Source organism: Suricata suricatta, chromosome 7 (genome assembly GCF_006229205.1).
Source record: "Suricata suricatta isolate VVHF042 chromosome 7, meerkat_22Aug2017_6uvM2_HiC, whole genome shotgun sequence".
NCBI classification, from domain to species: Eukaryota; Metazoa; Chordata; class Mammalia; order Carnivora; family Herpestidae; genus Suricata; species Suricata suricatta.
In genome coordinates this window covers 45879799-45895600 of record NC_043706.1, presented here as the reverse complement: position 1 = coordinate 45895600, position 15802 = coordinate 45879799, and the positions used below count along the sequence as shown (strand labels likewise).

General features: G+C 38.5%; 1 protein-coding gene and 2 pseudogenes across 2 annotated transcripts; 1 reads left to right on the top strand and 2 right to left on the bottom strand.

Moving 5' to 3' along the window:
• Window positions 1–600, bottom strand: part of LOC115295238 — a 1194-nt pseudogene extending 594 nt beyond the window's left edge.
• The window catches only part of LOC115296578, a 76449-nt pseudogene that overhangs the window by 5903 nt on the left and 54744 nt on the right, over window positions 1–15802 (bottom strand).
• PGK2 (phosphoglycerate kinase 2) lies at window positions 2968–14166 on the top strand. Of its 2 annotated transcripts, XM_029945044.1 has the most exons (2): window positions 2968–4279; window positions 13954–14166. In XM_029945044.1, exons 1-2 carry the CDS (start codon window positions 3067–3069, stop codon window positions 13968–13970), a joined length of 1230 nt encoding a protein of 409 aa, XP_029800904.1. In that variant the 5' UTR covers window positions 2968–3066; the 3' UTR covers window positions 13971–14166. The 2 variants fall into 2 exon arrangements, with proteins under 2 accessions (XP_029800904.1, XP_029800903.1); XM_029945043.1 differs by lacking the exon at window positions 13954–14166 and having other exon boundaries at window positions 2968–4598.

The window sequence follows — 15802 nt, the reverse complement described above, 5'->3', positions numbered from 1 at the left end:
CCTTGTAACCCAGGGCGAAATTATTCTGTGACAGTTTGGATTTGGCTGTGTCAAAACTCATCTGATAGCCAGCAAGCCAACCTTCAAAGGCTAACACAGCCCAGCCATAGATGGTTGGTCCAGAAAAATCTATATCAACGTTACTGCCAAGACTGAAACATTCCCGCTTATAGGAGGCCTTCAATTTCCCACTCTTCTTCCTGTGTTCGGTACAAATGGCTTATAGTGTAAGAGTCAGTTTCAGCCCTTCAGCCAACTTATTCTCCAAAGAGATTTCTGTTCCAAGAGTATTATCTGTGTTCCATTTCTGGGTGAGGGTAAGTCCATAGTTACAGACCTTATATTTGGTCTCTAGGTTGCCTGACGCTTTTCCTGTATCAGTGTAAGCATGACCAGAAGTAGAAAATTCCACTCGACTACAAGACTTGGTTTTCAGATCTATTTTGACCATGCCAAATCCGTATCCTTTGTTGAAGACTCCTTGGCGGCCTTTCCTAGGTCACAGTAAGTCGGTGTGTTACACACACACATCTCCAACCAGACGGCCTGTCTCTGCTCATTACAGAATTTAATATAAGGAATTTGTCTTGGATTATCCATGTAGGCCCAACTGAATCAAAGAGTTCTAACCTACTGAAATTTTTTATGTCTAAAAGTAGAAGAAACATGCAACAGAAGTAAAAATCAAAGAGCTTCCAAGAGTAAAACAGATAAGCAAATTTATCAATGAGAAGATTACGTTTGTGTATGGTCCTTTTTATCTTCAGCTTTATCAGTTAGAAACTTTCTTTCGAAGTTACTTAAATGATCTTTTTTTACCCCCAACACTTTTAATGGTATTTGTCATATATTGTAATACAGTTTGGCTTATTTGTTAGTCTGCATTCCAACCTGAGATTTCCCAATATCCTGGTTCATTTTATTTTATTTGCATTCATTAAAGTTCAGTCTGTAATGTACAAATCTATGGATTTTGACTTGTACTCAACCCTGTAGTGCTATATAGAAAAGTTTTATCATAATAAAAATCTTGACTAATAATAGTTGACCTCCTCTATCTTTCTTTAAAGCCTGACAACTACTGATATGTTTTCTATCCCTTTGTTTCATCTTTTTTCAAATGTCATGTGAATAGAATTTTACGAAGTCTACATACTTTCATGTCTGGCTTCTTTAGTTAGTAAAATACAGTCAAGCTGTATTCATGATTTTGTGTAAGTAAATAGCATATTCCTTTTGAGAATATTTCATTGCATGGATATATCTAGAGTTGTATAGATGTCACCAATTGAAAAGCATTTGGTTTTTGGCAATTATGAATAAAGTTGATCTAAACATTTACATACACAAGTTTCAGAGTATAGGTTTTCTGCATACTTAAACAAATACCTAGGAGTAGAATTAATGGCTTATAGTGTAAGTTTGTGCTTATATTTATGAAAAACTGCCAAATTATTTTCCAAAACGGTGCTGCAGCACAGCTCATTTTTATTGACAATAAGTGAGTTTCTATTACTATGCATCTTTGATAGCATTTATTATTGTCATGGTTTGGGGTTTTAGCCATTGTAAGAGTATAATTTTATCATTGCAGCATATATCTAGGAGTGGGGTATCTGGGTCTTAGGGTAACTCCATGTTTAATATTTTGAGAAAGTGTCACACCTTTTTCCTAAAGTGGCTTCAGCATTTTGCATTCTTAGCAGCAATATGTGAGGATTCCAGTATCTCCACATCCCTGTCAACACTTGTTATTGTCTGCCTTTTTTTTATTATAGTTATCCTACTGGATTATGCCTTAAATATATTTTTGTCAATAATATATGTTACGTATTTAGTTCATTCAACTTATGGAAACTGCCATATCAACCAATTATAAAGCCAATTTTTATTATTAAGCTTATCGGCCATATATTCCTTCCCCTAAAATGAAATCTCTTACTCATTTTCAATTCAAATAGACATTTTCATCCTCATGAAAAGCATTCCTTTTTTCTATCCAGTTTCTGAGTTATACAGGTAGTGAATCAAAGAAAAAGAGAAAAAAAGGGGGCTTTACCATAAATTTGTCGTCTGAAAGAAAAGCCACTGCAGTGTTTTCCTGTTACCCTCTTCGTCTCAGGAAATTCTTCTAAAGAAGCCCCCAAGCATTCTCCCACAGTAGTTTGAGGACAGAATAAGCAAGGTAATAAAAACAAATCACTCCCACTTACCTTAGAAGATACCTAAAGCCAACGGCTAACATCAAGCTATGCTGGTAATGGAAATATTTATCAAGGTAAGGGAAAACAGAAGCACACTACATTGCCTTGAATAAATAAGAATTTATAGACCCATCATTTCAATCCACCTCTTTATTTGGTACTGCAGTTTTTATATCTCAGTATAGTTAACATTTGACGTGGCCCAAGGTTTTTGTTGTTCTTTTTTTTAATGTTTTATTTATTTTTGATACAGAGAGAGACAGAGCATGAGAGGGGGTGGGGCAGAGAGAGAAGAAGACACAGAATCAGAAGCAGGCTCCAGGCTCCAAGATGTCAGCACAGAGCCCGACTAGGGCTTGAACCCATGAACGTGAGATCATGACCTGAGCTGAACTGGGAGGTTTAACCCAATAAAACACCCAGGCGCCCCTTTGTGGTTGTTGTTCTTTTGTTTTGTTTTGTTTTGTTTTGTTTTTAAAAATAAAAGAGTCAAAAGAGATATGGAAGAAGAACCTGCAAAAGCCCTAGCAGAACCATTCTTATTCCAGGGTTTCTTCACCTCCCCAGCTCTCACTCCAAGCCTGGTACCAACTCACTCCTTGGTTCCCGGTTCAGCACCGGCAGTTTGAAACTTCATGGCAACACATTCCAAGTCCAGATTGACAGGACCATTAACCAATCACAGAGCCAGTTTTCCTTTTCACTGTTCAATCTAACCTGCCCTGTGGGGGACTTAGTGATGAAAAGTAAGGGGCGGGCCAAGGGGAAAGGCGTTGGAAAGCACCGCCCATCCAGCCTCCTAACAGCAGTAAAGTGGTTCTTCAGCATTGGGATCTAGGTGTCAGCTTCCGTCTTTATCAAGATGTCTCTCTCTAAGAAGTTAACTTTGGACAAACTGGATGTTAAAGGAAAGCGAGTCATCATGAGAGTAGACTTCAATGTTCCCATGAAGAAGAACCAGATTACAAACAACCAGAGAATCAAAGCTTCCATCCCAAGCATCAAGTACTGCCTAGATAATGGAGCCAGGTCAGTAGTTCTCATGAGTCATCTAGGGCGACCTGATGGTGTCCCCATGCCTGATAAATACTCCTTAGAGCCTGTTGCTGCTGAGCTCAAATCCTTGCTGGGTAAAGATGTTCTGTTTTTAAAGGACTGTGTGGGCTCGGAAGTGGAAAAAGCCTGTGCCAACCCCGTTACTGGTTCAGTCATCCTACTGGAGAACCTACGCTTTCATGTGGAGGAAGAAGGAAAAGGCCAGGACCCTTCTGGAAATAAGCTTAAAGCTGAGCCAGGTAAAATAGAAGCCTTTCGAGCATCACTCTCCAAATTAGGGGATATGTATGTCAATGATGCTTTTGGCACTGCTCACAGGGCTCACAGTTCGATGGTAGGAGTGAATCTTCCCCAGAAAGCCTCTGGATTCTTGATGAAAAAGGAGCTAGAATACTTTGCCAGAGCCTTGGAAAACCCAGAGAGACCCTTTCTAGCTATACTTGGTGGAGCCAAAGTGGCAGACAAAATCCAACTCATCAAAAATATGCTGGACAAGGTCAATGAGATGATTATTGGTGGTGGAATGGCTTATACCTTCCTTAAGGTACTCAACAACATGGACATTGGTGCATCCCTCTTTGATGAAGAGGGGGCCAAGATTGTCAAAGATATCATGGCTAAAGCCAATAAGAATGGTGTGAACATTACTTTTCCTATTGACTTTGTCACTGCTGACAAGTTTGAGGAGATGGCTAAGGTTGGCCAAGCCACTGTAGAATCAGGCATACCTGCTGGCTGGATGGGTTTGGACTGTGGTCCTGAGACCAACAAGAAATATGCTCAGGTTGTGGCCCGCGCCAAGCTAATTGTGTGGAATGGACCTGTAGGGGTATTTGAATGGGATGCCTTTGCTAATGGAACAAAAGCCCTTATGGATGAAATTGTGAAGGCCACTTCCAGGGGCTGTATCACCATTATAGGAGGTGGAGATACTGCTACTTGCTGTGCCAAGTGGAACACCGAAGATAAAGTGAGCCACGTGAGCACGGGAGGAGGTGCTAGTCTGGAACTTCTGGAAGGTAAAGTCCTTCCTGGTGTGGAAGCCCTCAGCAACCTGTAATTGACAATATCTCTTTCTACTATTTCCTGTCCATAGGCTTTAAATCAACTTAGTCCTTTACATTTCAACTTGACTTTTGTTAGTTACCCGCACATCAAGCCCTATACAATGACTAAGAGATTAGCTATCAGGAACTCTTTACATCAGTACAGCAATGCACCTCAGTTTGGTCATGCACTTGCCTGCTCTCTTCAAGATCTCATTTGAACTTTACTGCTGTGGTTTATAGGAAGGGCATATTCTTACATTGCATATTAAAGTGAGTTGAATAAGCTTAATCTCTCTCTTTTTAATTTTACTTCAGCATTGTTACTGTTTCACTACTTGAAACATGGAAAACAAAAGAAAACCCAAACTGTTGGGGAAGGATGGGGTAGAAGTTAAAAAACTTTTAAATAATAAAAGTATCTAAATAAATCAAGAAAAATGATAATCAGTAACAAAGCTCAGCTAAAAGGAAATTTCTTACTACATAGGAAGAAAATAAAAGATATTTATTAAACTCAAGAAGTTAAAAAAAAAGGAAAGAAATGAAACCCAAGAAAGGAATTATGTCTGTATGTGTGGATGCACTATAGTACACATATATGTCTGTGTACTCTCATGTATGGGAACTACAAATTCAATCCATGTTTAAAATAAAAAATTGCTTATTTTTTAAAGCAGATATTATTTTAATAAATACATAACATATAACAGCTAAATCTTAAAACTAGATTTTTAACATAAAAATGTATATTTATGGTCATGAAAAAAACAAGGATATAAAAATTCTTCCCTTTTAGAAAATAGAATAAGAAAATATTTGGAAATGTAGAAGAAATTAAAATACTTGCTGGAAAATATTTTACCTCACTCCGTAGACAAAGAGCTGTTCCAGGGCAATGCTGTTAACAGTTTTAGAGTAAAAATTCAGGGTAACTTATCCCAGTTGCAATGCCCCATGGTCCATAGCACCAGGTCAATTCTAGAAATTAAATAAATTACACTAAAATTAATTAAATAATTAAACTTAAAATATAATGTTAATATGCCCCAAACTCAGCATATTTCGGAGGACAATATTCATAGTGCCATGATAATCCCAGAGAAAAATATAGGACTTAAGATATAGACCTAAAAAGAAGTAAAACAAAAAAACCAAAATTACAGGAGTTGAAACAAGGTTATAGCATATCATTTTCTTGCATAAAAGTCCAGGGCAAAGAGGCGGACTTTCCTCCATGAGCTCACCTAGAAAACCAACCTAGTGAAACAAATCTGTTATTCTAAATAAGTAAGTTACATTTTTGTGTGTGTGATGTCAGTCTGCATTTTTACCACTTGAATCCAAAGGAGAAGTTAGTGAAAAAGGCAATGTGTTTCTCTTACACACGTCTCAAAAAGTTCAGGATTTTTTTTTATTGACCATTTTGTGTTTTGTCGGCTAATATTTATATGACGAAGCCTATTTTGCAAGAGAGGCCTGGAATGTATTCTCTGTAGCTAGATACCTGTACTCAACTAAAAGTCAACAGAATCCACATAAGAGACTCATATATGGAGGACAGAGGGTTATTAGAGGGGTTGTTGGAGGGGTGATGGGCCAAATGGGTAAAGGGCATTAAGGAATCTGCTCCTGAAGTCATGGTTGCACTATAGGCTAACTTAGTTCTGAATTTAAAAAAATAAGTTAAAAAATAAATAAAAATCAACAGATTCTATTACTAAAAGGAAGTGGAGGGGCAATAAATATCAAGGGAACAGTAATGGCTCCTGATAGACTTTCATTCTGGCCACCCCAGTATCCATGTGTGAGTGTCCATATTTCCTTCTTCCTACATAAAGAAAATATCCTTTTTCCAAGAGATATAATGAAATGTCCAGTTACTGCATCCCACTCAAAACTGAGTATCTCTGGGTGATGCACAATCTTTTCGCTATCCCATGGGGAGCCCAACAGTCTAGTGAACAGAACAGTCTAGTGCAGTCATTTTTTTTCTCTCCTACCTCCAACACTCATACACACGCAAAACCCAATGGCAGAAAAGCAACGGGAAAGCTGGAATTAAAAACCCTCACCTAAAAAAAGTCACTGGTTCATTACGATTGTGAAACAAGGCGTACTGGCTCAGAATTTCAAAAGCTCCCTCACCTGGCAGTGAAACAGCTTCTGTGGTTAGACTGGTTTTCTTCTCTGGGAGGGACTTTCTTTTCCATTGTCCCTTTTATGGCCCCAAGTTTGATCCCCTAGGAAATTTTCCTTGTTTCCTAATCCCCCATCTCCCCTTCTGAAGCCGATGTTGGAGGGTTGGGCCACGTCAGGCTACCGCATGGCTCTCCTAGCTTCCTCTCTGCTGCTGCGGTTTTAAGAAATCAAAGATTTCTTCATATATCACACAGCTGAAATCCTTTGAAGGCCAGACTAGTGACTTTTCAACTTTCTTAAGAATCAAGATCTCTGTGTGAAAGAAGCTCACCCAAAAATATCTTCCAGTTATGTTTCATATTCTCCTGATTCTTGCTTTTAATTAATTGGCTACTTTGGTGGGCTCACTTCCTTTTTCTTCATTTTAAGACTAGTTAACTTGTGGCCCTCCAAAAGAAGTAGGCAGTGGGAAGGCAACACCTATCACCTAATATTTGCCTGTGGCGCCCTCATTATTTTTGGCTGAAAAGTCCAAATGGGAGGGAGACCTGTGATTAAAACAAGTGACAGTCTTTCTCGTGTTGTTTGCGGGAGTGAGACAGTGAGCTTTTCCAACTCTGAGAGAACTTACTGTCCTGGTGTATTAGCCAATTTGGGTGTCAGGCAATTAAGAGATTGTCCAATATTTCCTGGACATGCTCAGTTTTGGGGATTGCAGTATTTTGCTTAAGACAACATGTAATAGCCAAAATGTACTGATATTCTGCCTCTTCCTAAACACTTTCTCTGTAGCTTTAAGCTCTACAGGAACGTGTTGTGCCCACTACACAGCTTTACCAAATGCCACAGGAGAAAAATGATCAGCACCTCCCAGCCTTCCATGCCACTTTACTCACTTCCTTCCACCTGACCTCTATGCGAATGCCATGTTGTATAAGTTGTTTTTTATTTAAGGCAGCATCTCACCTACAAGTAGCAATTTCTACATTAGTCTCTACACTACTGATTCTCAACCAGGGACAATTTTCCCTTGTAGAGGATATTAGCCAATGAATGGAAACATTTTTTGTTAGTCACAACTGGGATTAGAAGAGGAACTAGCTACAGGCATCTTGCTGCTGTGGCCAAGGATGCTACTAACCAACCTGCAATGCACATCACAACCTTCACAACAAAGAACAATCTAGCCCAAAATGTCAACACAAAGATTTCTTTCTTTCTCATGTGACATTTCCCAGGGTGGTTACAGGTACGTAGGCACTTCTTGAGCTGATCCGAAGATTCAGGCTAGGAAAATGGCTCTGTTAACCCCTGCACCTGGCTTTCTTCTCTAAGAGCAGGAAGATCAATTCAATTATTGACATTTTACAGTCAGCTGGTTAGAGAAAGTGGAATCCAAAGCAAGCATCCTGTCTTTGAGAAAGAGAACGAGAAGTTCCTTTGCCCTGAACTTAGCAATGTAATCATATCTAGCTCACAGAGAACAAGGGCAAGGCAACCTTTGGCTGAATCATCATGGGCTCAGTTGAAACTATTAGTAAAAAGAAGAAGAATTAAAGGTGAATTTAAAACAACATCAAACGGAAAGGTGAGTTTAAAACTTTAGAAGACACTGAGAGCTCTTGGAGGTCATGTTTCTGTACACTGAGAGACTAAGTACACTTCATGGACAAAGAAATTATAAAGGAAGTAAAATGAGTTAAGAAGACAACATGAAGTTGAAAATAAGCTGGCAAAAGGTCAAAGAGGCAACAAATTCACATACTGCAAGTACAAAGTATTAAATGGTGTTAGAGCCTTTAAATGAAAGAATTAAAACTGCAGGGGAAAGAATCAGTGCCTTGAATTAGAAGATTGGGGGAAAGAAGAGAATTCAAGCAGACCTAGAAAGTAAGAAATATTTGTGTGTGTGTGAATATACATACACATATCTGCACATCACATACATACATATATATGTCATATATGTGTACAAATAGTATATAGTGTATAGTTGTAATGGAAATTTTATTTTTTTACTTAATTTTTATTTCTTTGAAATTTTAAAAGTTTTTATTCAAATCCCAGTTTGTTAACATGCAGTGTAATATTAGTTGCAGGTGTACAGTACAGCGATTCAACATTTCCATATGTCCCTGGTGCTCATCACAAAAAGGGCACTGATCTCCATCACATATTTGACCCAATTTTATAGTTACATTTAGTAATTACATACATAAAAATACTTAGTTTCCTACTTGTTAAAATCAATTGTTTTAGTTATTTTTAAGTTTTATTTATTTTTGAGAGACAGAGTGTGAGGAGGAACAGACAGAGAGAGACAGAGAATCTGAAACAGGCTCCAGGCTCTAAGCTGTCAGCACAGAGCCCGACATGGGCCTAGAACTCAGGAATGGCAAGATCATGACCTAAGCTTAAGTCAGATATTCAACCAACTGAGCCATCCAGGTGCCCAAAATCAATTTTAAAAAGAAGCCAAAAATAAAGTTATTACCACAGGATGGTGGGACTGCCTTGGGTTTTTAGTTCAAATTTAAAGTGTGGGACTTGCTTGTTTCCTACAGGGTTGCAATTTGAGTTACTTAACACACACATGAAGGGTACTATTCACTTATTTTCTGTGCATTTTTTTAAAGAAAGAAGAGAAAGTGCAAGCAGGAGAGGGACAGAGTGGGAGAGAGAGGGGAGAGAGAGAGAGAGAGACAGAGGGAGAGAGAATCTTAAGCAGGCTGCACACACTCAGGAGCCTGATGCCGGGCTTGATCCCACGACTGTGCGATAATGACCTGGGCTGAAATCAAGAGTCAGACCCTCAACCACCTGAGCCACCCAGGTGCCCCATTTTCTGCGCATTTTTTTTTACTTAAAAATCCTATATTTAAATAGCTTATTTCAAGCTACATCAAGTATTAAAGCTGTGAAGAAACATTGTTTTAAAAAGTACGTGCTATATTTCATGGCTTTACGTTTCCATTAACTTTGCTTTTAAGTAATTTCGTATTTTAGTTAGTTATTAGAAGTCTCTCCTAGGGATTGTAACAAAGTTTGGGCTTCCTAATTTAGTGCATGTTGATAACAAATCAAGAAAGATGGGGATGTCTGATAAAATTAAGAGTAAAATATTTGGAAAGTGACAAATTAGAAAAGCGTATGAGTTTATATATAAAAGAGACTACTTTAGCTGACTTATCCTTGTCTTAGAGACCCCAAGATTCCTTCCTTCCTTCATGGCCTGACAGTAAACAGCGCGACTGTGGGCGGGCTTACCTTGTTTCTTCTCCCTTGAGTGTTTCCTATATTTTGCCTGGTTTTCACTCGTTCAGATGAGAAGCTGTATCTACTCCCTGCTATTTTATCTTAATCAGAAGTGAGGGCTGAATCATTTATTTTCAGAGTTTTACACTAATAGTCTTTAAAAATCCAGCTTTTAAATTTGTCATCCTTTCTTGTCTAATTTTGGTAAGCAAATATATATTTTTTTCTTGGTCGGAGTCACTTGCTTTTTTGGGAGGGCATACTGAAAACATATTTTTTAGAGCAGTTTTAGATTCACAGCAAAATGGAACCGGAAGTTCAGAGCATGCATGGACCCCAGTCTCCACACACATACACAACCCCACTATCAGCGTTTAGCAACTGCCTGGTTCATTTGTTGCAATCAATGAACCTAGATTGACACATTATGATTTCCAAAGTCTGTGGTTTACATTGCGGTTCATTGTTGATGTTGTACATTCCAAGGGTTTTGAAAACTGTTACGATATGTTTCCATCATTATAGTATATCATACTGAATAGTTTCACTGCCCTAAAAATTCTCTGTGCTCAGACTATTCATCCCTCCCTGACCTTAACTTCTGGTAACAGTTGACCTTTTTACTATCTCCATAGTTGTTGTTTTTCTTTTATTTTTACTTTTTTTTTTTAATTTGAGAAAGAGCATGTGCAAGAGCAGGGAAGAGGAGAGAGGGAGAGAGAGAAAACCCCAAGCAGGCTCTCTACTCAGTGTGGAGCCCAATACAGGGCTTGATCCCACAACCCGGGGGTCATCACCTGAGCTGAAACCAAGGGTCCAACACTCAACCTATTGAGCCACCCAGACACCCCCTCTATCTCCAGTTTTGCCCTTTCCAGAATGCCATACAGGTAGAATCATGATGTGTTGGTTTCTTTCACTTACGGTATACATTTAAGTTTCCTCCAGAGCTTTTCATGGCTTGACAGCTCCTTTCTCTTAAGGATATACCACAGTTAATTTATCCATTACCTGCTGAAGCACATCCTGACTGCATCTCAGTTTGGGTTAGTTATGACCAAAACTGTTATAATCTATGTGTAGATTTTTGTGTGGAAAGACACGCAGGATGTACTAAGTAAAAGGAACTGTGGTAAATAGGCCTTCAGTAATATACTGGTAAGGTGTGGCCATAGAGGAATTTTCCTATAGACCTATGATTCAGTGTCAGTCTTTTAGTGACTGTTGTTTTGTTTTCAACCCCTTCGGTGGTACAAAGGAGCTCTAGGCGGCTGAGTTGGTATGGAACTTACCTTATATGGAAGGCCAGAACAATGTAAATTGGGTATTTTTCTTCCCCTAAGTCCACTAGGTTCTGAGAAATCCCCCACAAATTACACCCTGGTAAAACAGATTCTCTTGAAGGCAGGCTTTGTTAAGTAGATCAGAATGCTCTGTCATATTTTGAAATGGCTAGTTTCTTCCCACCTCTAGCCAGAAACGTGAGGGGATTTTTCTCTGATCTTTACTGTGAGGACTTGACAGACCTTCTGGAGTTAAAACAGAGAAGGGAGTGTGGGGACCAAGTAGCTAGGGGCTGAGATGAAGTCTTCCTCTCTCGGACTGTCTACCCCGAGCCTTTGGCAATTCCTCAACTACAGCCCCAGTTTTGCTAATGGATTTCCACTCTGGCAAATTGTGATTATCTGTATCTATCTGTCTACATTCTCTGTACAGTTTTGGAGGCAGTGGTTTGTCCTGCGGCTTCACAGCTCTCACATAGCTAAGAAGAGTTTATCCTGGGCGTCCAGGTGGCTCGGTCGGTTACATGTACGGCTTCGGCTCAGGTCATGATCTCATAGTTCATGAGTTCGAGCCCCAATTCAAGCTTCGTGCTGACAGCTCAGAGTCTGGAGCCTGCTTTGGATTCTGTGTGTCCCTCTCTTTCTGTCCCTTTTCCACTCACATTCTCTCTCTCTCTCAAATATAAATAAACATTAAAAAAATTAAGCAGAGCTTATTTTTCAGTTCATTCAGCCTTACTTATATTAGACAACTTTGTACGGTTCTTCCATGCAGGACAGCAAACTGAAGCTTTGGTTTTGGTTTTATTTTTGTGTTTAGACTCAAACATATCTTGATTTCTTAACATATTTTAGAGATATTATATTATGGAATCCATTACAATTAGGGCAGTGAAATATAGGTTTTAAGTTAGCTAAAATTATTCATTCTTCAAGCAAAACTCATCCACTAGAAATTTCATGTATGGGATTATTTTCAGTCAGCAGATAGCAACCCCTAGGGCCAGCATATAACTCAGCTGTGGAACCTTTTTATTTCTACAATGCCAGGCTGGCTTTGCACATTAAATTTGAAATATCACATGTATTTTCTCTGATGGCATGGGCTATATGAGTTTTCTCATGTGGAAATAAATCACTATATGTCCAAATGTTCATATTGAATCTTTCTTGATTAAAACTATATACCATTTCTTTTTTTTCTACAAAATCTACAAAATCTGTTTCCTGCTTTCTCTGCCCCTCCCCCACTCATGCTGTGTCTCTCTCAACCTCTTAAAAATAAATAAACATTAAAAAAATTTAAATCACTAGGTGGACATGCTTTTTTTTTAATGTTTATTTTTGAGAGACAGAGAAACAGAGCTTGAAGGAGTAGAGAGAGAGGGAGACACAGAATCTGAAGCAGGTTCTAGGCACTGAGCTGCCAGCACAGAGCCTGACATGGGGTTTGAACCCAGGAACCCTGAGATCATGACCTGAGCCAAAGTCCAACACTACTGACTGAGCCACCCAGGCACCCCACATGATACACTTGGCAAAAAACATTTTAATTTCCAGTGTTTCCTTCAAGGGCCACACATGAAGTTTTGAAGAGTTGTGTAGGGCCATGGGCAGTTTCAGGAATGATTAGATAATAGCACAGGTGACTTAGATGGATTGAGAGGCTATAGTTACATTATGGAAGCCATTTGTCATGCAAGAGTAAATCAAGCTTGACTTCAAGGACAAAAAAACAACAACGCATTATCTATTAGGAGTATATGTCACTGGTCTCCTTATTTATATGAATGAATTACATGTGTTATAACATATTAAAAGAAAAACACTTTTCCTCCTAAGGATTGAAACTGTCTATGCACATTAAATGTGTCTTATAAATAATAGTCTTGTTCTGAAGGTAGGTTAACTTACTCACACTTTCAAGTATTCAGTATCACTCCTTAATGCTATAATAAAATAGTCCATTCTTCTAAGATTTCAAAGACCTATGAATAAAAGAAAAAATAAGCACATGCCTTTGTTTCATTGTGGTCAGTACTACATAACATAGATGAAGTGTTTACCTGAGTTGACAAATAATGGGCTTATGACGTGTGACCCTTTTCTTTATGGGATGATGTGGGTAATTGGGTTTCCAAAAGACCTTATTAATTTTTTTAACATTTATTTATTTTTGAAAGACAGAGAGAGACAGATCATGAGCAGGGGAGGGGCAGAGAGAGGGACACACAGAATCCTAAGCAGGCTCCAGGCTCTGGGCTAGCTATCAGCACAGAGCCTGACAGGGATCGAACCCACAAACTGTGTGATCATGACCTGAGCCGAAGTCGGACACTCAACTGACTGAGCCACCTGGGCACCTCAAAAGACCATATTAGATTTTAATAGAATCACACTTTGCTCCTTCATTGTTCTCCATGTGAATTTTCTAATAAAGAAAAACTTCTATCACTGAGATACTTTGTATTTGATTTGCCAAAAGTTACAAGTGCATTCTCCACACATAGTTTCTTTACTCTTGCATAGTTTCTGCTCTGAATCTCCAGATTTTTTTTTTTCCTCTGCAGATAAACTGAACTTTCAACCCAGGAGGAAACCTGAAGCCAGGCTCTGTGACACAGATGGGTGACCCGTGCAGTCAGCCACACTCAGAAGAGCTCTATTTTTGCTTTAATGCTCTACCATTTTGAAATTTTTTAAACTTTAGTTACTTATGTTGAGAGAGAGAGATAGTGGGGAAGGGCCTGAGGAAGAGGGAAAGAGAGAATCCCAAGCAGGGTCCGCATTGGAAGCACAGAGCCTGACTTTGGGCTCAAACTCACAAACGTGAGCCAAAACCAAGAATTGGACACTTAACCTACTGAGCCACCCAGTCACCCCTACCATCTTGTAATTCTTAATACTTTTGGACATGGAGGCTAACGTTTTTATTTTGTCCCGAACCCACTTCCCCTCAAAAATTAGGTGGCCAAGCATGCTGAAGACTGCTCTGAGCCCAGAGTTAAGGAGACTCAGAAGTTGAGACTTCATGTCACTCATTGGATGCTCTCAGTCTCTCTAATTCTTCACAATCATACAGAAGCTCTCCTGAAGACCGACTATTGATTCAAACCTCACAAAGTGCTTCGGAAGGTGCAACCTCCCACCCTGCCCAAATAAATCTTATTTCAAAGCAAATCTCTACCCAAACATGGCTCTGAATATGTATGTGTTTAAATGCTAAAGAAAAAAAAGAGATCAGTTTTAGCTTCCATAATGACTCCACCCTTGCTCTAAAATGTGGTCATGTTGTTCTTCGTTATATTTATGAATAAAAGAAGAAAAGAGCAATTAAAAAGAACATGATGCCCTTCAATGTTCCCAAGATGGGTTTCTATAAAAGTCTTATGATAATTCTTCATTTTTCATGTATTGTACAGATCCGTCCAGAGACCAGCAGAACAGGTAGTTGATTCAGAATATTTCTGTCAAAAATCCTAGTTAAATTTTGTCTAAATGTTAGAGGTGTTTTTTTTCTCTGAAAACATACGTAATTCCTTTAATAGAAAGTAATTGGTATAAGTTTAATGTGTTAATTATAGCTGTTGATTATGACATTGCATTTTTAAAAAAGTAAAAATTACCTCATAGTGTTAAACCATTCTTTTTAAAATAAGGCAGTTATATTTGCTCAAGGCATTTAATTTTTCTTACTATATTCCTAAAACTCTGAAACTAGTTGACATTGATTTCTTTAGAAGGATGATTTTTGTCAGTTTGCATCTGAGGCAAGAGAAAAGCAAAAGTGTAACTTCTGCAGGTCTGCTCTGGCCCCCGAAACTCAGGTAGTAAAAGACGGTGGGGAAAGGAAGCTGGAGGTAAGAAGTCCTATCAGTGGTTTAGAAACTGTGACAAAATAATTTGTAGACCCTGACGAGCAGTTAGATAGTTATGGGGAAGTAAGCATGAATGATGATGGAGAATAATTTTGATCAATAAAGAAAATGAGGGTGGTGTGATAAAAAATTATTCTATATTTTAAGAAGCATGCATACATTAACTGGTCTAAAATTAGATAATCAATTACTTGGCCAGAAAATCTTCAGTTCTTAGACCAAGCCATATTCAAATAAAGCCTTTAGGTACACTATAGAAAGACAATGTCTCATCAGGAGAAAAAAGGTACTATCGGTTTGCAGTGAGAAATACCTGGCAGTAAATTCTCAGGAGTTTGGGATTAACATTAGTTACATGAAAACTGACTAGAGGCCTCAAGTGCCGGCTGTCAAATCGAGGTTCCTAATATGTACTTCCCAGCCCAGCAGCAGCACCCAGCAACTTGTTAGAAATGCAGATTACTGGGCATCTCAAGATCTACCAAATCACGAATTCCGGGGGGGGAAATCCAGCAGTATGTGTTTTAACAAGTTCTTCGATGTTTTTATTTCAGTTAAAATTTGAAAGCCATTGGTATAGAACAAAGATCACTTTGTAAGGAAACAACTGTTCTTTGTTCTAATGAGAATGTTGTCACTATCTAGCTTTAACTGAGGCAGAACATTTCACTACTCTGGACTTCTTTATTTGAAAACTGATATATTTAACTATATATAATCTGAGGTTATTTCCACTTCCTAAATTATATGTCTCTGAAACACTCTGAAACAAGTATACGTGAGACTATTGGCTACATTTTTATCTAAAGACTCCTGCCAAATAGGGAAAAATGGCCCAGGAGCTAATAGACAAATGACACAGAGGTCTAAAGTGAGAGAAAAAAAAAAGAAAAAAAGAAAAAAAAAAAGGACAGCAGAACTTTCTTTCTTCCTATATA

Bases quoted from the DNA above. Each gene is read 5' to 3' on its own strand.
- PGK2 (XM_029945043.1), top strand. From the start codon at position 3,067: ATGTCTCTCTCTAAGAAGTTAACTTTGGACAAACTGGATGTTAAAGGA.